The sequence below is a fragment of the Carya illinoinensis genome, chromosome 3 (genome assembly GCF_018687715.1).
Source record: "Carya illinoinensis cultivar Pawnee chromosome 3, C.illinoinensisPawnee_v1, whole genome shotgun sequence".
Lineage (NCBI taxonomy): Eukaryota > Viridiplantae > Streptophyta > Magnoliopsida > Fagales > Juglandaceae > Carya > Carya illinoinensis.
Genome location: NC_056754.1, coordinates 48,259,505 through 48,284,185, shown reverse-complemented (window position 1 = coordinate 48,284,185; position 24,681 = coordinate 48,259,505). Strand labels below are relative to the sequence as shown.

Genomic DNA, 24,681 nt, shown 5'->3' with positions numbered 1-24,681 from the left:
AGAATAATGTTGTAAATCTCTTCAAAATTCGAAATTATGATTAATGCTCAAAATTAATATTTTATCATAAAGCATTAAAATACATTTTCTACATGTGCATGAATATTTTTGAAAATTAAATTTGAAAATTTTGAAAAATGATTGATTGTCATCTTTTACATGTGCATGCCTTGATTAAAGGGTTGAATTTTGAAAATATTAAAAATGATTGATTGTCATCTTTCATATATGTATGTTTTATTTGAATATTTTCAAAAGTGATTGATGCTTTTCTTGACTTATGCAAAAGGTAGATGATTTTGTTTAAAATATTTGAAAAGTAAAGTGAGCTCCTTTTGTCATATGCAAAAAGTAAAAGATTAGGTTTAAATTTTTTGAAAAGTAAAATGTGCTCCTTTTGTCATATACAAAAAGTAAAAGATTAGATTTGAATTTTTTGAAAAGTAAAGTGTGCTCCTTTTGTCATATGCAAAAAGTAAAAGATTAGGTTTGATTTGTTTGAAAAGAAAAATGTGCTCCTTTTGTCATATGCCAAAAGTAAAAGATTAGATTTGAAATTTTTGAAAAATGAATGATGTTGCCTTTGACAATTGAAAAAAGAAGAACCTTTTATTTGAATTTTTTGAAAAAGTGAATGATGTTGTCTTTGACATGTGAATTTTTTTTAATTTGAATATGAAGTCTCATATGTCTATAAATAGATCATTTGAGAGCTTCACATTTACAACACCAAGAGCATACAACATTCATTCAAAGCTTTCATTATCTCTTCTCTAAGCATTGAACCTTAATCCTTGTTCATTTTGAGAGATATAGTTTGCGCTGTATTATTCTTATTTCACTCATTGAGGAGTATTTTCTGATAACCTACCCACTATCAGCTTTTGTATCAGAAAAAGGGTGTGTATAACTCTTGTGCGTGTAGAAAGTATTCTACACGGGGAATAGTCAAATCACCACGTGTAAGGTGATTGCAAGTGTAGAGGGTGTTCTACACGGATCCTTTGTAGCGGTGTTGTTCAAATGTGTAATAGGTTTCTATCTCTACCTGAAGGAGGTTGAATAGTGAATTTGAAAATTCTCAAGGGGTAGCTTTAGGCGAGGACGTAGGTAGTGGGGCCGAACCTCGTTAACATACTGAGTTTGTTTCTCTCTTACCCTTACTCTTTATATTTATTGTTATTTCATATTTTGTTTATAGTTTATATTATATATTTGATTTATAATTGTTATTTTTTTAATACAACTCAATTCACCCCCCCTTTTGTGTTAGTCATCTGGGCAACAACTTTAATTAGAGTCTCGTAAAAATGAAGCCTAACCAAATAAAAGAACCCAACATCCACAGGAAAATCCAAGTAAGGTAGTATTGCAAGTTCACATTAGAATCCTTACCCTTGCACGGGAAATACTGTACACAATCTCCGGTGTTGTGTATGGTGGAGTGTCAATATACCTAATTGAAACATTGGATGGGTGAGGCATGGTTCCAAGTGCCCTCCCAAAGATGTAATCCTCATCCTCATCCCACACTCAGAACATTCCAGTATCATCCACATTTGAAACAACTGCGCCACCCACATTTAACCTATACAACGTCTCAAGAGTGAATGGGTTATTTTAGAAATTGAAGATTGCGCTCAGGCTGCTTACAAGGGTCACTGTAGATATGTCTTGATTATGAATTATATATAAGCTATTTGGCATGGAAACAACCTTGGGAGCATTGATGAAGGCATAAGAGCTTGGAGATGGAATGAAGGTTATGTCAAGGCTTTGATTGTTTTGCACGTCGATAATGAATTCCTTAACAAGACATGCCGTGGAAGGATTTGAAGAGAAGACGAAGAAATAGGCGTTGAAGTTGCTTGAGAGGGTGAAATTATTGGTGATGACAGAGAAAAAGAATTTGGTTAAATGTCACGGTTGGAGTATGATGCAAGGTAAAAGTACAGGCGGAGAAACTTTGGGCCGGACGAGACAGGGAAGGAATATGATAGGTCCCAACTTAGAAAAAATGCGAAAGTAAAATAAACAAGTATCTCTTCGGGTGAGAAAGTACCGCAAGGTTTGAATAACAAATGATTTCTTGGCTCTTCATTGACGATTGTAGGCTGCTTCGTGTGAGAAAGTACCGCAAGGTTTGAATAACAAATGATTTCTTGGTTCTTCATTGATGATGTAGGCTGCTTAAATAAGCAAAACCTCATACAACGTAAACCACGTAAACCGAAATAATAGGACTAACCACAAGACACAAACACACGTAAACAATACAAGAAAAACATAACACAACTACATGAATTAAAAGGAACGTAAATCACGCAACAATAACTACTGAAGATCCATTTGCAACTGAAGACCGACTCATTCGCACGTCTCTCTACTAGACGACGACCCAGTCTTGCCCTCCACTTTCCACGTGCCTTATTGGTTTTGTCGACTGCCCACTATGTTGCATGCAGCATTCTTTCACGTATGGTTTCATCCCAAATATCTGGGATTTGGCTTATGGGCCCTCCCAGATCGCTGTGGCTTATCAATGCCTCCCCCAACAAGCGGATCCTTGTCCTCAAGGTCCAGACTCGAAAACATTTCCTTCAGCTTGGCTGTTGATTCCCAAGTTGCCTCCTCGGCTGGAAGATGTTTCCACTGCACCAAGCCTTCTTCAACCAGCTGAGTTCCTTGCTCGACCCAACGGTAATCTAAAATAGTTTGAGGTTCTAAGATGACTACCCCATCGTCGGAGAAGGGTGGTAGCTCAACTTGTTTAGTTTCAGCCATCTCCCCGTTGACTTCCCTGTTAACCTGGTAGCGTTTAAGCAGCGACACATGAAACACCGGGTGAATGCGTGCTTCCTTCGACAGCTGTAATTTGTATGCAATTGGCCCAATTTTCTCGAGAATCTGATAGGGTCCGTAAAAACGGCTAGCGATTTTTTGGTGTACCCATTTAAAGACCGTTTGCTGACGATATGGATGTTGCTTCAAAAGCACCCAGTAACCGATATTGAACGTAATGTCCCTCCTCTTTTGATCTGCCAACTGCTTCATTCGATTCAGCGATCTTTCTAAATTAACCTTCAATTGTCGTAGCAGTTCATCTCAGCTCATGAGTTGTTGGTCAACTTCGTGTACTAGAGAAAGGCCATCCTTGTATGTCAGAATGGAGGGTGGTAACCATCCATACAGTGCCTGGAAAGGAGTCATCCCAGTCGAAATGTGGTATGTTGTATTATACCAATATTCAGCAAGGTAAGTAGGAACACCATTTCCGTGGCCACTGATGAACAAAACACCGTAGATACTGTTTGACGCAATGGTTGACAACTTCCGTTTGGCCATCCGTTTGTGGATGGTATGAGGAACTGAGCTGCAGTTTGGTGCCCGACATCCTAAAGAATTCTTGCCAAAAATTGCTGATGAAAATCGGATCCCGATTGCTAACAATAGACTTAGGCATCCTGTGAAGCTTGATAATGCCTTCCACAAATTTTTCTACCTCATTTTTTGCAGTAAAAGGAAGACTTAAGGTGAGGAAATGTGCAAACTTACTGAATCTGTCGACAACTACCATTATGGTATCCCTTCCTTGTGAGATTGGTAACCCTTCAATAAAATCTAGGGAGATGTTGTCCCATACTTGGCACAGAATTGGTAGTGGCTGAAGGAGTCCGGCTGGAGCCAAGGTCTCTGTTTTAATTTTCTGGCAAACTTCACATCCTTTTACGTAATTCTGCACTGCTCCATGCATCCCAGGCCAGGAAAATTGTTGTCCCAGCTTCTTAAATGTACGTAAGACACCTGAATGACATCGTGGGCACCGATTCTAGCCGCTACTCGCATGGTCTTGGGCACTGACCAACCCGTTAATGCATGCAACGTAATCTCTGGTTCGAGATTCTCCTCCTGGTGTCTTCCCGTATTTCTTTCCTCATTGACGTCATCACAGATAACGTTGTTATAGTCCTCGTAGCCCTCCAACATGAGTATCCGGGGCCCCTGACATCTATGACCTGAAGTAAAACGTTCATTACAATTAAACATAAACCTTGGAGACGTCGTCACTGCGTTTCCTCCCAACTCAGTCGTCGAACTGGAGCGACAGGTGCTGCCCGATTTGCTGGTGGAAGAGTTGGGGGAGCTCGTAATGGTGGTGCAGCTCATAAGAACCTCCTTTGTCTCATTAGTTGGTCATCTCTCATCCTTGCAAATCGTATAGCATCTTTCAAAGTCTGTGGTTTAAACATATGGATTCCATCCGAAATTTCTGTCCTCAAACCACCCATGAAGGTGCCCACCAGAGCCTTCTGTGTCCAACCTTTGACCCGGTTGCCTAATTGTTCGAATTCCCGTTGGTAATCACGCAGGGAACCCGTCTGCCGAATTCGGGACAAAGCCTCGTCAAAGTCTTCGCAGTCCAATGGCCCAAAGCGCGCCCATAGTTCCTCTTCAAAATCGATCCATGAAAGAACTTGACCTTTCTCTTGAAAAGTCCTGCGAATCCATTGCCACCACTAGTTGGCTTCTCCTTCCAAATGGTAAGATGCTAAAGAAACCTTTTGGTCGTCGAGAGTGTTTTGGAACTCAAAATACTGGTTCACACGGTTGAACTACTCCGTCGGATCATCTCCTGAAAATCGAGGAAATTCTAACTTTGCCGTTTTGGAGGATACCACAAGCCGTCCCCCATTGTGACCTTCACGGTATTGAATTCCCTGGTTTGGAGGTTCTTGGTCGGCAAGGAGCACATCAGAGAGACGGTTAAGAGTCTCTTCAACATGCCCAGTCGATCCGCCATGCCTAGCTCCATCCAGTGTAGCCCCTCTTGAACTTCACCGAGTCCAGCCTCCAGATGTTCAATTCTCTCTTTATTGGTTCCCATATTAACCTGGCTCTGAGGCCAATGATAGGTCCCAACTCAGAAAAAATGCGAAAGTAAAATAAACAAGTATCTTTTCGGGTGAGAAAGTACTGCAAGGTTTGAATAACAAATGATTTCTTGGTTCTTCATTGACGATTGTAGGCTGCTTAAATAAGCAAAACCTCATACAACGTAAACCACGTAAACCGAAATAATAGGACTAACCACAAGACACAAACACAAGTAAACAATACAAGAAAAACAGAACATAACTACATGAATTAAAAGGAACGTAAATCACGCAACAATAACTACTGAAGATCCATTTGCAACTGAAGACCGACTCATTCGCACGTCTCTCTACTGGACGACGACCCAGTCTTGCCCTCCACTTTCCACGTGCCTTATTGGTTTTGTCGACTGCCCACTATGTTGCATGCAACATTCTTTCACGTATGGTTTCATCCCAAATATCTGGGATTTGGCTTATGGGCCCTCCCAGATCGCCGTGGCTTATCAGAATAGGTCAATTTTGACTGCTGATCAAATATACTAGCCATCATGTAGGGGACTTGCGAAAGTGAAGGGTCTTGTTCAGAGGCTTTGGATGACGATGAAGCGCTATAAATGTTGCGGGGGGGAAACTTTGAGTTGGAATCACCTTCCCAGCATCGGCTATCAAGTGAGGTAGAGTTGGAGGAGGGCCACAATTGAGGAGAAAATAATCGGTTGGAGTGTAAGGAGGTAGGGTTTCAGAGGTGGTGATGGGGAGGCTGATTTTTAAGTTGGAAAGAAAGATGCATCTCAGTGTTTAGGATGAGTTTTTGCTCTATATGTTCACTTGCTAGGTTTATCAGGAATTAATGATCTTACATGGGTGATTATTTTGATGGAAAGAAATGCCAGGAAATCAAAACATGTTAAATAATGAATGCATGCAATCAATTTATTGGACGCTGGATCGTATTTTTCATTCATGTTACTTTTGTGTTTTCGGACCACCCCTTGCACTGTTAAATTAAGAAATAAAAAATAGCACACCATGTAAACTTTTTCACAACCTGAACTTCTCTCGATGTAGAAATATTTAGCATTGTTTTGTATGTGCCTAGGTATTTGCCACACCATTTGGATCCTTTTGGCTAAATATGGGTGCAGTGTAATTTGTCTCCTGCGTTTTATCAGTAACCAAGCAGAGTATATGGTTAAAAAAAAAATGATCGGTCAGACTACATAGCAAAAAATAAATGAATTAATCTTTCAATAAGATTATATGCCTTCGATTTTTACCTCTCTATCAATCCACAAAATAATTTCATAGCAGAAGATAATTTTTAGGATTTTGATGATTAGGCACATCAACATCGAAATATCTCAACTTTGAAATATTGCATTAATTTTTTTCAACGTAGAAAAATGAACAGATGATAATATTCCGCCATAAGTCTACATGCATTTTCAATATCAAAAGGTGAATAAGCACCCAGCTTTGATCTAAAATGTTGGCCGATAGTGATTGATGGTACAACCATTCACTTCAATTCCTTGAAAACCGTCAAATTTATAAAAAGAGAAAATAAAAGAATCTATAGAATTCGTATTCCCATCTCATCGTCTCGTGCCCCCGGTGAATGCGGATCCACCTCGATAGGTGACAGAGATTGGAATTTTCGGGCATTCCAAATTCCATTAGAAAATGCTTTTTCAAATAAAAAAAAAAAATGACTTAGACTTATCTGACTATTAAATTATAAAAAAAAATAATTATAGTCGTGAACATGTATAATCACTTAAAAACAAGTAAATAAATAAAGAACTTATATAGAAAAAATTAAATTTTTCTAATAATGCATCTTTTTTTTTAAGTAACTGTACAGTATTTATACAATACTTCACGACTGTATATAATATTTCTGTTAAATTTACGATAGTGTAAGTTTGATACATTTTTTAGAAAAAATGATGAGATATATTATTATAAAATAATTTTTTTTTTTTTTTTAATAAATTGGAGAGCTAGTTTCGTGAGTACAAAGACGCCTATAAACAAGGCAAGCCCAAAAGGCTTTCTTTTTTCACGATATACCAATCAGAATGGAGGCCCTACCTACATACATGATTGATAGAATCACTGCATAAGGGGAGTTGGTCAACTCGATGTGGGAGAGGCATGAGTGCACTTAGATTTTGTTGTGTATTCGTTTGTAGGGCGTAGGGCTTCTTTCTCGTTAATCAGTTCACCTCCGCCCATGGGAAGAGTCGCTTCTTTCTTGCTTGATAGCGGGGCTTCCATTCACCAACACAGACGAAAAGTGCTCTCCAAACCGTGCTGGATAGTCACCCATCACATAGCTCTCAAACCAACCTGTGGTGGATCCAGGGGGACAAAGTCAAATCGCTTGATCCTTAGCCCCATACATTGAGATGCTCCTCCCTGTCGATCAAATGAATAAAAATGTATTTACAAAAAAAAAAAAAAAAGATTTATATAGATCATAATTTATTAAGCCAAAAATGTATTTATCAAGATTCTTACCCGGACAATGTTAAATTAATAATACATATTATAAAATTCAGTTTATGTATTTATCTCGTTCAAGAATCATATACTTTTGAAAAAGACCTTCATCTGTAGTGGCAGAACCAACAATTATATTGAGTGGGACTAACTTTTCTACTTTAACACATTTATGTATAGAGTAATAATAGATATAATTGTAGGGTTGCAAATATTATGCACTTTCTTTGAAAAACAAAGTAAAGTCCACCATTAAAAAACCATATTTTCATGGGAGTTATAAATTTTCCTACTTTTTTTTTTTAAATGGAATGTGTGGAACTTACACATCTTAGGACTACTAATATTATTTCTCATACGTAAATTAAAAAAAGATTGAAAAATCATAAAAATATAACTATATATAAAAGTATATCTCAGTAATCTGCTACGTATATGTAGAAATAAAATTATAAAAACACAACTTAATATATGTTTCAGATTCTGAAAATAATGTTTCATGAAATAATATTCATCCATTGCTATTTTTGTAATGAAATATTTAGAATTTATTTTTTTCATATAAACTATCTATAGATCTTTTAAAATGTCATCTTTTATTCTATTATGTAAGCTACTTTATCAGATTTTATATAAAATCTAAATATTTTCATATCACATTAAACATATAATGTTATAATTGAAAATTTACATAAATTTTTCTCTTACTCAATGAAGTCTAGAGAATAAATTCTCGCAACTATTTTTCATATACGTCATCTATCTTAAATAATTTTTCTTATATTTTTACTTTAAATTCCATATTAAGAAGTCAAATATTGTATAAGAAAAAATTTTGGGATCTATATATGTTAATAAGCTTATTATTTCTCTTAAACTTAATTTTAAGTTTAATTTCGAAAAGGCCATATCCTTAAAAATAAATCATTTATAGAAATTAAACGAAATTTTGGGACTATATAAATAATAATAATAATAATAATAATAATAATAATAGAGAGATGCATTTTTAGGTATATTAAAATTTTAAAAAAATTTAGAAAATATAGAGAGATTATAAATTTTTTTAGAGTGCCATTTTCTATATTTATATAATTATATATAAAATTTAGAGTGATATATTGTGTTTTCAAACAGTTTGTGGGGGCCATGGCCCCTCAAGGCCAACGTGGGTCTGCCACTGTTTATCCGATAATACACTATACATGAAATATATCAATTGAGTTAAATTCTACCAATTTTAACTACCAATTATACAATTTTAATGCATATAATCTCCATATTACTGTACCTTTAAAAAAAAAATAGGCCGTTGATATCGGAATTCTGATTTTTTTTTAATTATATATCTTGAGATAATATTTGATGAATTTGAAAGAGATGGGGGGGGGGGGGGGGGGGGGGGGGGGGGGGATGTCAAGATTCACATCACATGTGATGACAAAACTATCATATATAATTTTCCACATAATTAGCGGCATGATAATCGGGTCATAAGTCAAATTTACTGTAGAAGAAAGAGACCAAACCGTGTCAAACACCCTCTGTCACATGCTTTATTTTTGTCTTTGTTTTTTAGGATTGGCTTGGCTTTAGTAGCCTCTCCTTGAATATAAAGAAAATAACCCTATCTTGACTTATACAGTCAAAAAGTCATAAGCAGCTTTTCATACTGGTCGGGTTCTACTGCATATTATAAATGAATTCCAAGGCAACAACAATATGCAACTCTACCAGCACCCATGGTAATCTTCGTTCTCTACCTCTCCACCATCCTCAATCTTTTCTCGTCCCTCCCCATCACCACCTCTGAAACCCTACCTCCTTACACTCCAACTGATTATTTTCTCCTCAACTGTGGTTCCTCCTCCAACTCTACCTCACTTGATGGCCGACGCTGGGAAGGCGATTCCATCTCGAAGTTTTCCCCCCGCAACATTCATAGCGTTTCATCATCATCTGAAGCCTCTGAACAAGACCCTTCCCTTTCACAAGTCCCCTACATGACAGCTCGTATATTTGATCAGCAGTCCAAATTCACCTATTCCTTCCCCGTCTCGTGCGGCCCAAAGTTCCTCCGTTTGTACTTTTACCCTACATCATACTCCAACCGTGACATAACCAAATCCTTTTTCTCAGTCATTGCCAATAACTTCACCCTATTAAGCAACTTCAATGCCTATCTCTCCATCTCTGCTTCAAATCCTTCCAAGACATATCTTGTTAAGGAATTCATCATCGACGTGCAAAACAATCAAAGCCTTGACATAACCTTCATCCCATCTCCAAGCTCTTATGCCTTCATCAACGGTCTCGAGGTTGTTTCCATGCCAAATAACTTATATATAAGTCGTAATCAATACATATCCACAGTGACCCTTATAGACAACCCAAACATGCCCTTCTATTTCCAAATGAACCCATTCGCTCTTGAGACGTTGTATAGGTTAAACGTGGGTGGCGTACTTGTTTCCAATGTTGATGATACTGGAATGTTCCGAGTGTGGGACCAAGATGAGGATTACATCTATGGAGCAGCGCTTGGCACCATGCCTCACCAACTCAATGTTTCAATTAAGTACACCATAGACACTCCACCATACACAGCACCGGAGGTTGTGTACAGTACTTCCCGTACAATGGGTGAGGATGCTAATGTGAACTTGCAATACAATCTCACTTGGATTTTTCCGGTGGATGCTGGGTTCTTTTATTTGGTTAGGCTTCATTTCTGTGAGACTGAAATTGAATTTACGCATGTAAATCAACGGGTGTTTTCTATATTCATCTATAACCAAACAGCAGAAAATCAAGAGGATGTGATCGCACAGAGTGGCGGCAGTGAAATTCCAGTGCACAAAGACTACGTCGTGTTGGTTCCCAAAAAAACCCAAGCTAGGCAGGATTTATGGCTCGCACTGCATCCATATAGATCTAGAGGCAAGTTTTCAGGACCACAGTATGAAGATGCTATCTTGAACGGTGTGGAGATATTCAAGTTGAACCAATCAGACGGTAACTTAGCATCGATGGTGGGTCCAACATCCTCAGCACCGGAGAACAAGATGAGGCTATTGATGAGGCATAAAAATCGCCTCTCGCCGTTTATGATGGCAATTGGCTTTCTCATCGGTGCTTTGCTTGCATTACTCAGCTATATGTGTTTCTTAGCTCACTATAAGCGAAGGAGGAGGAGACTGGATGAATTCAATACCGGCTAGGCAAAATGCCTGTACGTCCCATTTTCCAAGATGTGGAGGTCCACAGGCAAGAATGTTTCAACATTGCCATTGAATCTATGTCGTTACTTCTCGATCATGGATATCAAAGTAGCCACGCAGAACTTTGATCATCAATTAGTCATAGGAGCTGGAAGATTCGGAAACGTTTACAAAGGGTACATTGATGGTGGCTCCACCGTGGTTGCGATCAAACGGCTAAACCCACTATCAAAGCAAGGGACCCGTGGGTTTTGGACGAAGATCCACATGCTCTCCAAGCTTCACCATGCTAATCTCGTAGCTTTAATAGGATACTGTAATGATCAAGATGAGATGATCCTTGTGTACGAGTACGTGGCACGAGGGACCCTCTATTCTCATCTTTATGAAACCGAGAACCCTGTGCTTACATGGAAGCAATGCATTCATATTTGCATCAGCACGGCGCATGGGTTGAACTACCTTCATACAGGTGTGAAGGACACAATAATTCACCACAACGTGAATCCTACAAACATACTGCTAGATGAAAGGTTGTTGGCTAAGGTTTCAAATTTATGTCTGTCAAAATTGGATCCCACAAGCATGTCCCAATCCCACTTCAACACCCTTGTGAAGGGTGGTTTTGAGTACATGGACCTAGAGTACTACCACAGACAAAAGCTAACAGAAAAATCTGACGTGTGGTGGTTCTATTTGAGGTATTGTATGCTAGGCCAGCATTAATGCCAGACCTACCAAAGGAGCAAGTAAACTTGACCCAATGGGCCAAGAATTACCATAGTGGGACCCTTGCTGAGATCATTAACCCTTGTTTGAGGGGTGAGATTGCTTCTGAATGTCTTCATAAGTTTGGGGAGATTGCAGACTGTTGCATACGTGATCGTGAGATTGATCGACCAGCAATGAAGGATGTGGTGTGGGCCCTTCAACTTGCACATCAGGTTCAAGATAATGCTGAGAAGGACATGGACAATGTAAACAGGGTTGAGGTTGGGATTGAGGACGATGGCTTTCTGGGCTTTGACACAAGTGGGACCAAAGCTATCCCATCTACATCACATGGACACATTGAAGGAAATGCTTGGGAAGCTTAGCTAGCTACCTAGCAAGGAAGGAAAGACTAAGCATACGTTTAGATAGTGATGTGATTTTAAATGATTTGTAAATAATAAAAAAAAATATTAAATAATAGTAAATTATAGTAAAAAGTAAAAAATAAATAATGATAAAATGATAAATAATAGTGATTTTGATAGTGAATTGAAATGAGATAAATTGAGATTATTTGTAAATAGTAATGAGATAATTTATAAATAATAATGAGATAATTTGAAAAGTATTTGTATTTATAATGTTTTAATATTGAGATGAGTGTACAAAAAAAATATTGGGATGAAATGAAATCATTCCACTATCCAAACAAGGCCTAAAGAGTTTTCAAGTAAGATCAAAGTTTTGAAGACCGTTTTGGTGACTGTTTCGGTTAAGGCACTGAACAAAATATTTCGATATCAATATTGTTTTGGGTATAATTTCATAATAGTCTATATATAGATAAATTACTTATATATGTATAAATTATATTTCAAAATAATATCAATACAAGTCTTAAAAAATTAAAAACACATATTTATAAAACTCGAAGATACTTTTAAGTTCTCAATCCAACTATTTAAAAAAATAATCACTCATTTTCATCGTGAAAAAGGGAGCGGAGATTTGATTTTAGTCATCAAGAAAAGGGGATTAAAAAAAAGTTAAGAAAATAGTTTTTAAATATGAGAATTTGAGTGCAAATTACGAAAAAGTCAATATTTTTACATTAATTATAAAAATACAATAATTTCAGTAGATACACTGAAAATAGACCGGTATTGTCTAAATTATACCGAATAGCTGATATTTAACTCAATACGAAATACATACATTCTCTTTACCGGTTACTCTTTTTAAAAAGAGAAACCCGAAAGGAAAATGACTTGTGCATGCGTAAAGCATAACAGCCAGTGCGTTTCTCTTGATAAAATGTGAAACCTACTAAAAAGAAAAGTAAAAATGTGCCCCCCCTTTAAAAAAAAAAAATAAATAAATAAATAAATAGAATTTACAAAAAAAATGATAAATGCTTTTCTCCATCCTAAATTTTATCATTCATAGTCACTTAAAATATGGGCATTTTTAAATGGTTATTATATAGTTGTTAGTATATGAATCTTCTTAAAATTTGCCGTATCCATAAATGTAACTGTAGATGACATGATTTTAGATGAAAACTAGAATTGATCTCATAAAATAAGCTATAAAGTATAAATATATAATATTTCATGATCTTTTTAATAATTATCCTCTCAATATTTTTTGATATAAAATTAAATAATTTATTGACAATTGAAATATTAAATAATTTTTTTATCTTTTAATAACACATCATAGGATGATAAATCTATTATTATATAAAGTATTTATAAGAATAACATTATTTTACAAAAAGAAATGATTGTGCCTGGTTTAGTTACTAAAATTCAAACAATCTCATATCATCTAATATCATTTAATCATTATGATTTTTTTTAAACTCTCATTTAAAATATAATAAATAATTCAATTTTTAAAAATTTTAATACAAAATTAATATTAAAAAATTATATTATAATAATATTTTATTTATTATTATTCAAGATAGCTCATCACATCTCATCTAAATTATGTAATCAAACGAAAACTTTTTAAAAGAATTTGTAAAAATAGTTATATACATATCACGTGTCCATATTTTAAGATTTTTTAATAATTATCTAATGTACAAATGATTACAAGATTATAAAAAAAATTATTTAATAATCATTTCTCCATCAAACAAACGTGATTAGGATGAAGGGGAGTGAGATTTACGGCTTGATTGGGATTGTCTTTGGAGTCTTAAAAATATTTAAATAATTTTAAAAAAATTTTAATAAAAAAATTAAATAATTTATATGTTATATATTAAAGTAATTTTTAATCTCAAATAAACTAAAAAATATATTTGAAAAAAATTATTATTTTGATGTTTTTCTTCAAATATACTTTTTTAGATAATCTGAAATGTAGTTTAAATTTTAAGATTATTGATGCATAAAAATATTCATAAAATTTTTAGATAATTACAACTTTCAAATTTTTAAGAATATGGTCACAATGTTTAAAAACTCAAATTATCGTTATTTCTACTTTAAAAAATATTTTTTTAATTTGTTTTCAAATAAATATAACATATTTAAAAATATTTTAAACATATCAAATTTATTACTTAAGTTATAAGTTATAAATCTTAAAATTATAAATTATATTTTCTAACGTAATTACAAACATGGTCTTTTAGAGCACTAGCATTGGACTCATCAAATTCATCTTTAAAATTTGATAAAAAGTACATATTTTTCATAAATCCAAAACTTTCATATCTAAAATTTCACATTGGATTAGCCATTAGATTCACCAAAATAATAATATAATATTAATTTTTTAATAATAAAATTTTTTATTTTTTTCTTCATATTTTTTAATTATACTAACTATATGGACATTAATAGTTTAATTTAGTACTTAAATAATTGATTTCTAGCTAATTTAGAATAAAATAAAATAAAACTATTGCCTATTAAAATTAGAATAAAATATTAGTTTGAATGTGGAATAGTAGACCTTTAAATTTGAGAGAAGAATAATAATTACTGTAACTTAAAATTTTTTGAATACCTTTTTAATGAATCTAATGTAAGTTTATTTTAAATAAATTTATTAAAATTTAAAAATATATTAATTTTTGATAAAGCTAATGCCAGCGCTCTTAGCATGAAAATTCCCCGTCTCTTGAAACGACATGCATGAAAATTCTGAAATCGGCCATTCGAAGTAATGAGAGGTGTAGCAAAGGCCACAGCCCCTAACCCAAAATGCCGCACAAAATCTGATCTGTGGAAAGACGTTGACCTTGCTACAAAAAGCTGGCGTGGCAAAATCTGCACATCAAATTATCTACTTAATTTTTTTAATAATATTATATATAATTATAGATTATATAAACATTATATAATTATTTAAAAAAAATATAATCTATAAAAATTTTGCTACATATAATTACTTTTACGTATTTATTACATATTTCATTAATTTAATTGATCAAAATAATTATTTTATATTAAAAAAATAATATAACTAATCACATCAATCAAATATATAAAAAATATATAAAAATAATAATACATAGAGTTTTTGAATCTACTAATCAATAATTAACTTTTTCAAGTTAGTTTCATATTTATTTTTAAAAAAAATAAAAAAATTACATGACATGGGCTAGTTTAGATTGAGAGATGAGATAAGATAGTTTCATATAAAAATTAAAAGTGAAATAAAATTTTATTATTATTATTTTAAAATTTTAAAAAATTAAATTAAAATTTAAAAATATTAAATTATTTATTATATTTTATTTAAAAAATTTTAAAAATTATAATAATGAGTTAAAACATTCTCAATCCTCCAAACGAGCTATTAAACAGATTCTACGATAATATAATTTCTGACTAGTATCATTTCTTTTTCTTTTTCTTTTTGGGCTTCTAAAATGTCCACAGCCACAGTAAATTATCCGAAATCTCTGATTCTGAATAAGCACTTGTGGATGAGATTCTGTGGTGGATAACCGGCTGTCGCAGCACCAACACAAGAAGGAACACTACGCTACAGAATGCTAACTTCTGGTATTGCTACTTTTATATATGGGCCACATGCACTGCGCTGCAGCCAGCCATGCAAATCTCTCTCTGGCTACTCTCTCCCTACACCTCGCAGATGCCAGACTAAGGAGGTACTACCTCCGAACTCTACTTCTTCGGTTCATTTGCGTCTGTTTTCATAAAAATCTTTGGTTTTTTTTTTTTTAATAGAAGTTTCTGGTTTGGGGTTGCTATACATATCTAGTAATGTTGCAATTCATAATTAGTAAGGATACTTTGCCCAGAAAGTGTACAATTGGGTCTTCTAGTTCTGTAAATTTGGTTGCTTGGAAATTATTTCGTAAAGAATATTGAAGAATGTATCATGATTAACAATTAGGGTCAAGTTCTTCAGCTTTGCTCATCATCTGTTCCTATATTCCTCTTCCTGACGATTCCATAGTATCTTATGATTGTTCTGGGAAGAGAAAAAGAAAAAGAAAAAGAAAAAGAAAAAGAAAAGAGCATAATTGGGTCTTCTGGTTCTGTAAATTTAGTTTGCTGTACCTGTTGCTTGGAGATTTTGTTGCAATGTCCTCTTGCTGGAGTATTCCTGTTCCTGACGATTCCAGAAAGATTTGTCTCACTAATGAAAGATTTGAGAGCCCCCCAGCATTGTTTAAAAATTCCACCTGGGTGAAAACTAAAATAGCCCCTGAACTACACATAAAAATCTGTAATTATCATATTTTAAAAGAAAATTAGAAAAATATATTTAGGTAAAACTCAAAATCTAGTCCCATATCATTTTTTTAAAATTATTGTCATTAAAACTTAAAAGTATGTCCCTAAAAATTTTGTAAAATTCAACAACCATAAATATATTTTGAAAAATGTTGAAAGTTTGTAATCTTTCTTTAATCCTAATTGTTAACTCTATTAAAAAAATTTCCTTGTCAATGCTGAACATATTATGTTTTTGGTTAAATAGGTAAAACCTTTATCTGTATTTATTGTGTCTATAAATGCACGCCATATATTCCTAAATTGACAAGTATATTGAGAATAATTTGTATCTTAAATTATGTTTCTAATACCTTCTGTATTATATATAGAGCACAATGTACTTTATGAGAGATGTTAATATAATACTAGTTCGGCCTCAAAAGATGAATTTTGGATCCGACTCATCCACCTCTGAATGGTATGGCTCCAGATAGGTTGGCTGGGATCCAGTTTTTCTAATTTTGTGTCATACATATAACTTTCAATTATTATAATACTGGTTCGGCCTCCCATGAATTTTGCGGAAGAGGAGCATAGCGACGGGGCTCGGTGGGTTCCATCTGAAATGGCATCTCTATCTGAAATTTTGGTACCTGAGCATACAATCTTCCCCTAATGTTTCCAATGAATTCTTATAAGGGTTTCATGAGCAGTCCTGTAGTCTGTTGATTCATTTTATTATCAAACTTCACATCATATATTGTTCATCTCTGGCAGAAGATTAGATCTGCTGATTCAATAGAATCCAGTATATGACTGATTATTGCATAAAATCGCAGTTTCTTCTCAGTGATTCTTCTCCGTCTAGTACTGATCCTGTGGAAGAATTGGGTTGTTACTTGTTCCTGGTATTCCTAGTTCTATTTGGTGAAGAAATGGTACATACATAACATTTTTCACAACTCTTTCTACAAATTTGTGTAATACGGAAGGCGGTTAGATGAAATTTGAAATTTAAATCAGGTGGGAAACTCAAAACTAAAAAAAAAAAAATACATGAATAATTTTAATGAAGTGGTATTATCATGTAAAATGGGTTGTAAAACAGTTGTATTCATATGATTATCCATTCAATGAATGCATTCTGGAATGCTACAGGTCATATGACTCATTCTCTTATTCAAACGTTTGTTATGTTTTGATCTTTCTAGGTTCCACCTAGGAGAAGATGCTTTATTAAGCATATGCGTAGAGACAACAAAGCTGGGACAGGAAAACAATTTCTGCCCTCGTGTATATGGTATGATAGCAAGAATACAGATCCAACCAGGGCAAGAAAGCAGTAGAACAAATTATTGAGAAGCAGGTAGAGAGGTATTGAGACATTTTGGCTGGGAGAGACCCATATTTTCATCATGGGTAAGCGCCAAGAAGGAACAACCACAGGGAAGAAACAAATTAAAGCATAACCAGTAAAGGTACTAACCACATGACTTGTTCATATATCCAGTCAACTTAATTAGTCCAGCTGCCTTGTTGCACTTTATGCGTATTACATTAGACATCTTATTGCTCCTACCCAGTTGGTTCTAAAGTAAGAAAATCAAGATCAATTCTCTTTAGAATTATCTCAGCTGCTTACTTGGCCCTTTTTTGCTTTTGAGTGGTTGTCTCCAAGAAAGATAGTCACATACAGGAACTTTAGAATTAATTTAAAGTTACTACTTTCATATTATTTCCATGTATCCACAGTGACTTCCACATTCTTACCATCATTAAACCTCTCAGGAACCATACCTCCATAAGCAGGACCAAAATACATTCAATGTCAACGTCAGATTCACAATTTCAATTGACTTGCCCTGTCTGTTTGGATAAACACAGTTGCCAAACAGTTCGTTCAAGAACAAAATTGATGAGTATTCTGATAGAAAGGAGGAAGCCTCAAGAAGCCCATAGCGTTTTCAAGAGCATGGCAGAAGAGGGACATAGGCCAACTCTTATAACGTATACGACTCTTGTAGCTGCCTTGACCCTTCAAAAGCGTTTCAAGTCCATTCCTTCTCTCATATCTAAAGTGGAAAAGACTGGTTTGAAGCCTGATTCAATATTCTTTAATGCCATGATCAATGCTTTCTCTGAATCCAGAAATGTTGAGGAAGCCATGAAAATCTATCACAGAATGAAACAGAGTGGATGTAAGCCCACAACCAGCACTTTCAATGCCCTAATTAAGGGGTATGGAATTGCTGGTAAACCTGAAGAATCTACGAGACTGCTTGAGCTAATGTTAGAGGAAGAAAACATTAAACCCAATGACAGGACATACAATATTCTTGTTAGAGCCTGGTGTAACAAGAAGAATATTACAGAAGCATGGAATGTGGTATACGGAATGGTGGGATCTGGTGTGCAACCTGATGTTGTCACCTACAACACATTAGCAAGGGCTTATGCGCAGAATAGGGAGACAAGTAGGGCTGAAGGGATGATACTGGAGATGCAGAGAAACAAAGTGCGGCCTAATGAGCGTACTTGTGGCATAATCATTGATGGGTATTGTAAAGAAGGTAATATGACCGAGGCCTTGAGGTTTGTGTACAGAATGAAGGATCTTGGTGTAAATCCAAATCTTTATGTTTTCAACTCACTTATCAAAGGATTTCTAGACATTTCAGACAGTGATGGAGTCGATGAGGTGAGTTCCCGCATCCATTCAATTGTTATATTCTCCATCTTTTTGGTAGATTTATACTCTGTAGATTTCATTCTAGAATCAGGCACATCCTAGAATCAGGGAAGTTATTTGTAGGTTGTAATCAACTTTAATATGATTGAGTGGTAAACAAACCTTATGAGTTTATGATATGAATGTTAGAGCAAGATTGGCCATAACAAAGATTCAATCACCTTGCTGATCTTCCACCCAAAAGGACAAATCTTTTATATGCATCATTAAAAGCCATATAGTTGTTTACAACTTCGTTTACCACTCTGAGCTTGTAGAGATCTACAAGGCATCCCCATAGCTAAAACATATGGTCTCCTGTGGTGGGACCTGGGGCTGATTTTGCTTTATAGTTAGGCTGCACTCTGAGGAAGTTAGATGATGACAAGCCCTGGAAAGAGAGATAAATTTTATCACAATAAATAGAGAATTCATGTTTCATGTTATATGTATCCCAGCATTATGAATGTAATTAGTTTCCTCGCTCTTTCTATGTAAGAATTCACTTTGTAATAAATTGGACAGGCACTGACAATGATGGAAGAATTTGGGGTCAAACCAGATGTGGTAACATTTAGCACCATGATGGATGCATGGAGTTCAGCCGGGCTCATGGACAAATGCCAGGAGATCTTCAATGACATGGTAAAGGCTTGCATAGAACCTGACATTCATTCATTTAGTATTCTTGCGAAAGGTTTTGTGCGCACTGGAGACCCTGGTAAGGCAGAAGCCCTCCTGACTTCAATGGGCAATTTTGGTGTGCATCCAAATGTTGTTATATTCACTACCATCATCAGCGGGTGGTGCAATGCAGGCAAAATGGAGCATGCTACAAGGATTTATGAAAAAATGTGTCAAACGGGAATCACCCCGACTTTGAAAACATTTGAGACTCTAATATGGGGGTATGGAGAAGCAAAGCAACCCCAGAAAGCAGAAGACATTCTCCAAATCATGGAAGAGAAGGGTGTTGTTCCTGAAAAGACCACTATCCAGCTTGTTGCTGAGGCTTGGCGTGCCATTGGCTTAGTTAACGAAGCCATGAGAATTTTAAATTACTCAGAAAAAGAATGTGAAGATGTACAAAATTATAAGAGTGAGGTCCCGGAGTGTTTACCTGGATTAGTTTATAAGAAACAAAATGTTAGTGCTGCTTATTCTAATCTTCTGCAGATACCTGAAGTAGTTGCAACTAATCAGAATGGGTCATCTGTTGGTAACTTGAGAAGCAGACTGGTGATTAAAGGATCTGAGATTTCATCAGAGAGCAAGCAACATGCGACCATTTCCATGGATCTCGCTCGTAGATTTGCATTTGGAGTGCAACCAACGATTATATGTAGGAAGCAGTTCCAGAGTCGGATCAGCACATGCAGGCCTTGTGTAAATACATTTGGAGTAGTGTTTATATACTGATGAGCAAAGATACGTGGCTGCATTGATCCTATCTTCTTCTATCTCTTGGCAGAAGCAACACATGCCACCAACCATTCTTGTACAAGGAAGGTATATGCATACAAAGACAGTTCATTTATTCCAAGCATGTATATGGTTACTATTAAATGTATTATATAAGTGGGTAAATAAGGTGATTACAACTGTGTTTATCATTTTTTTTTATTTATTTTTTTGTCATTCAAGTGATGAAAAATCAATCCTTGAAAAAACAGAAGTTTATGTGAACAACGTAAATGCATCCTTTCTGCTACACATTGAACAAGATATTCCTCGAGTCTAGCCCAGATTTTCCTCTGATAAATTTTACAATCTGAATATCTAAACGACGCATCGTTCCAATCTCTTTGTCCGTTATTAATTGAACCCAAAATTGAGATGACAGCAACCATCTTAATGAGGCCTTTTACAAAATTACTTTTAAGGAATTTCAGTATTTACTTTCTGGATGTTTTGAAAACATTGTTCCGTTTTTCCTTTTCCATTTAATAGTGCATCTAAAATCTTGTTTTGGAAACTCGATTTCACCTAAAATTTCCATTTAATGTAGTTCGTGAATCCAAATAAGAATAGACATAAAGTTAAACAATCACAGCTTCTCAAATAGTTCTAGAATTTTGCTACTTTCACGTGAGTTAACAAAAAGACCATTATCCTTGTGATGGCCTCAGTTGTGAGAGACGACAACGGATTGATCAAAACGTTTTGAATGTCTTGTCTACATAACCTACAGTTTCTTTCATTAAGATCTCAATACATTTGAAGTTGGGGGTGTAGGAAGTGATTCCGACAGTAGAATAGGCCAAATAAATTAATACAGAATTAGCTAAAGTGAAAAATAAAACACAAAATTATAGGAAAGTATACAACTTTAATGGTTGTTGAGTTCTTCCGAATTAATAGGAATGTCTATGTTTATATAATTTATTTTATTTTATCTTTTTAAAGTATAGGTTCTCAACCGAGCTGGAAATGAATAAAGCTATTCGACAAATAGCAAGATGCCAAAGATCAATTCAGATATTTTGTAAATAAAAGAATATAATCAATTATTAACTCATACAATTCATATAATACTCGGCGTAACTCATTCAAGCACGTAGAAACTCGATGATAACTGGATAAGGTTAGCCGTAAAATGTAAGCGGCCATCGTACCGGTATCCAATATAGGCCACTAGGATTTGACAGCAAAAACTCTGGACTCCGTCAATACGAAATCTGTTGACTTTCAAATCTTTCAACTTTCAAGACTTTGTAAACTGTGTTGCTCGACAGGAAGAGAGATGCTATCTCTTCACTGTCTTCACGTCCTCCCTCCATTAGCTTCGGTTCAAAACTCAGACTCTAATTACCCCTCGAACCCATTCCCCAAACCCACGATAAGTCCAATTTTCCCGATCTTCAACGTCCACCCGATTTTATCCGCTCCTTATCCCACCACACAAGCCCAATGCACCTGTCTTTCCACAACCCCAAATTTCCTAGTATTTAAGCTCAAAAACCACGTGACCCACTTCCAAACTCTCTACTGCTGTGCTTCTAAGGACTCTGTAGAAGATACCAATGCTGTTTTGGAGTCTGCTAGTGGAGAAGGTGGAGGGGGAGAGGGGGGTCGTGGCGGTAGTGAAGATGGGGATGATAGGCAGCTGGAGAAGAAGAAGAAGAGTGGAGGTTCTGGGCCTTTGCCAGATTGGTTGAATCTCACTTCCGACGATGCGCAGACGCTGTTTGCGGTGCTGGCTATATCGCTGGCTTTCCGATCCTTCGTAGCGGAGCCGAGGTACATTCCTTCGTTGTCTATGTATCCTACATATGATGTCGGAGATCGAATTGTCGCAGAAAAGGTAGGTGCGGTTGTTATTTTGGGGAAGCTTCGTTTTTCATTTTTTGGTATTCTGTGTTTTTTTATTTTTACTGTTTTTATGTTGATGAGGTTTGGATGGTAACATGCTATTGAGAGGTGTGAGTAACTTACTAAGTTCGGACCTGGATTGCAATGTCGCTATTTAAGAATCTAAGGGGATGTTTATGTTTGACTGTTATGTAGTTTTGAATTATACAGCTTGGTGATGACAATTATGCATTATTTTTGGAGTTGTAATGCCATGTATGTATAAGCTCCATTGATAAAGAGAAGAAGGGAAAATGTGCTAAAACTGAAAAGTAATAAACAACCTGTGGTGGGCTGAAAAATATACCCTCAAGTTATTGTTCAAACTTGAACCTTGGAGAGAAACACTTGAAGTGGGCCTTATAACGTTTATTGTTACCCGTATAAATATTTTGGACAATCGTAATAAGTAATAAATGTTGTGGGACTCATTTCATGTGTCTCTCTTCCACTTGAGGCCCTTAAGTTTGGACAATAACATGAGAGAACCTTGATCCATGATGCAATAGGAAAAAAAAATCTATTTGACAGCAAAGGTAATGTTCTTTTGTTTTATATTTATAGTGGGTCATTGAGTTTCTTGAAGAATGATATCAGTTAAAGTGATGGTAAATTGAAGGTGACAATTTGTTTTTGGGGGGGGGGGGGGGGGGGGGGGGGGGTGGTGAGGTTTGAGGGTTGAGTTTGGGGAGACAGAGAATACTTTCAGTGGAGTAGCAAAGAATTGACTTGAGTGTAGAATCGTTTTGTGGGATCTTTTACTAGGTGATTGCAACTGAAAGTAAAGAATGACATGTAAGTAGGTGTTTCTCTTACAAATCCATGTAAGAAAAGAATGCCAATTGCCAGACAAGCTTTGGTATTCTCTATTCATGAATCTCGTTATATGACAAAACTTAGTTTTTAACCCCATAAGCTATCAGCCAAAAATTCTATTCGGTTATGCATAGGGGTGAGACTGCTGACTTTTAAGCTTCAATCTTCATTTCCAAACACTTTAATCAATATGCTGTTTACAATTGGAATTTTAGAACTGTCAAAAGTGAGTGACTCCTCATCGGAACTCTTATAGTCTGAATGCTCATAAGTCCAATACCAGTGTGTTGTGACTGTTTGATGAGACATTTAATTTTGAAGTATATGCGCATAACAAGTATATATGTCTCTGCATTCTCAGGTCTCATACTATTTCAGAAAGCCATGTGCAAATGATATAGTGATATTCAAAAGTCCACCAGTTCTTCAAAAAGTGGGATATACTGATTATGACGTTTTTATTAAACGAATTGTTGCCCAGGAAGGTGACATAGTGGAGGTGAGATCGATAGATAAGTACTTTCCTGATTAACATTCTGTAGTTTGCTACTTTATTTCATAATTTTTACAACTACTATATATCTTTTGTCTTTGTGTTGAAACTCTTCTTCATTAAGAGACTCACACGGTTAAGCCTTACTTTATACATTATCTCGTTGTTCTTGTGTGCGTGTACATGGAATTGTAGCTTAGAAATAATAGTTGGTAATGAAATCATGGTATGGTAAATGAGTACTTGTTACCAACCACAGCTTTCTTTTCATATCTTGATTGCTAGAATCCAACTTTTGGTAATTGTCTGCTTGCAGGTTCGTGAAGGGAAGCTTATAGTTAATGGAGTTGAGAGAAATGAGGACTTTATTCTTGAACCACCTTCTTATGACATGACACCAATTGTAAGTAAAGTAATGCCTTCATGTTTTTGCTTCGCCCACTCTCCTCTTTTCATCGATAGAAAGTGGGAAGCATTTGCCATTATATCTCTAGTATCGGAAAATCCAAACCAATCTTAGAGTAAAAGCCACAAGAAAATTACCATCCGAGCCAGAAATTGGTGGTTTCTTATCTTTGAAGTTTTGAACCATGGGTTGTGAAATCTTGGCAAGCACTCTTGATTTCAAAACTGATAATATTTAGCATTTGCCTTCCAGAGTGTACCAGAAAACTACGTCTTTGTGATGGGTGACAACCGTAATAATAGCTACGATTCACACGCTTAGTAACATTATCTAATCCCAACAACCTCTCAGTTGCAAAAATCATGTTGTCTTCGATACCATGGTTTTCTTTCCCTTATCATCTTTTCTTGTTTCTTGCTTGTTTTGTGAATGGAATTTTGATAGGGGTCCCCTGCCAGCCAAGAATATCATAGGAAGATCAGTACTTCGGTATTGGCCCCCAAACAGGATTGGTGGCACAGCTCTTGGGGCTGGCTGTGCTGTAGACAGGCAGGAGAGCAGTCCGGTGACGAAGTGAAATAGCCGCCTGAGGATGGTTACCATGTGTTCCCCTCCTTGGAAATCACCTTTCTTTGTGCAGATTTCCTCATGTCTGTTGTTTATAAGGAAGCATAATGTTTTTATGAGATGGGCTTTATTTATTTTTTTCCAGATGCCCTCATTCTCGATCTTAGAGTATATAAATGTGAATTGAATCGATATGTATACCTAGTCTCATTTAAAATTAATTGCTAAATCCTTTTGCAGATCAACACCAAAAGTGATGAAAACAACTACCATAACACATTAAACTAC

The 24,681-nt window shown here is 35.4% G+C and overlaps 2 protein-coding genes and 1 pseudogene across 4 annotated transcripts; all 3 read left to right on the top strand.

Annotated features, from left to right (window-relative positions):
* The first annotated feature begins 9,097 nt into the window (after nucleotides 1-9,097).
* Nucleotides 9,098-11,870, top strand: LOC122304992 (annotated as a pseudogene).
* A 3,425-nt stretch (nucleotides 11,871-15,295) lies between these two features.
* On the top strand, nucleotides 15,296-20,487 carry LOC122304986 (pentatricopeptide repeat-containing protein At5g21222-like). Of its 2 annotated transcripts, XM_043117251.1 has the most exons (5): nucleotides 15,296-15,458; nucleotides 16,872-16,970; nucleotides 17,244-17,510; nucleotides 17,821-18,730; nucleotides 19,286-20,487. In XM_043117251.1, exons 4-5 carry the CDS (start codon nucleotides 17,858-17,860, stop codon nucleotides 20,177-20,179), a joined length of 1,767 nt encoding a protein of 588 aa, XP_042973185.1. In that variant the 5' UTR covers nucleotides 15,296-15,458; nucleotides 16,872-16,970; nucleotides 17,244-17,510; nucleotides 17,821-17,857; the 3' UTR covers nucleotides 20,180-20,487. The 2 variants fall into 2 exon arrangements, with proteins under 2 accessions (XP_042973185.1, XP_042973184.1); XM_043117250.1 differs by lacking the exon at nucleotides 16,872-16,970.
* An 828-nt stretch (nucleotides 20,488-21,315) lies between these two features.
* LOC122304984 (chloroplast processing peptidase-like) lies at nucleotides 21,316-24,622 on the top strand. 2 transcript variants are annotated; one of them, XM_043117248.1, is made up of 5 exons: nucleotides 21,317-22,064; nucleotides 23,289-23,426; nucleotides 23,737-23,823; nucleotides 24,079-24,146; nucleotides 24,271-24,338. In XM_043117248.1, coding segments are annotated over exons 1-5 (855 nt in total). In that variant the 5' UTR covers nucleotides 21,317-21,503; the 3' UTR covers nucleotides 24,272-24,338. The 2 variants fall into 2 exon arrangements, with proteins under 2 accessions (XP_042973181.1, XP_042973182.1); XM_043117247.1 differs by lacking the exon at nucleotides 24,079-24,146 and having other exon boundaries at nucleotides 21,316-22,064; nucleotides 24,271-24,622.
* The last annotated feature ends 59 nt before the right edge of the window (nucleotides 24,623-24,681 follow it).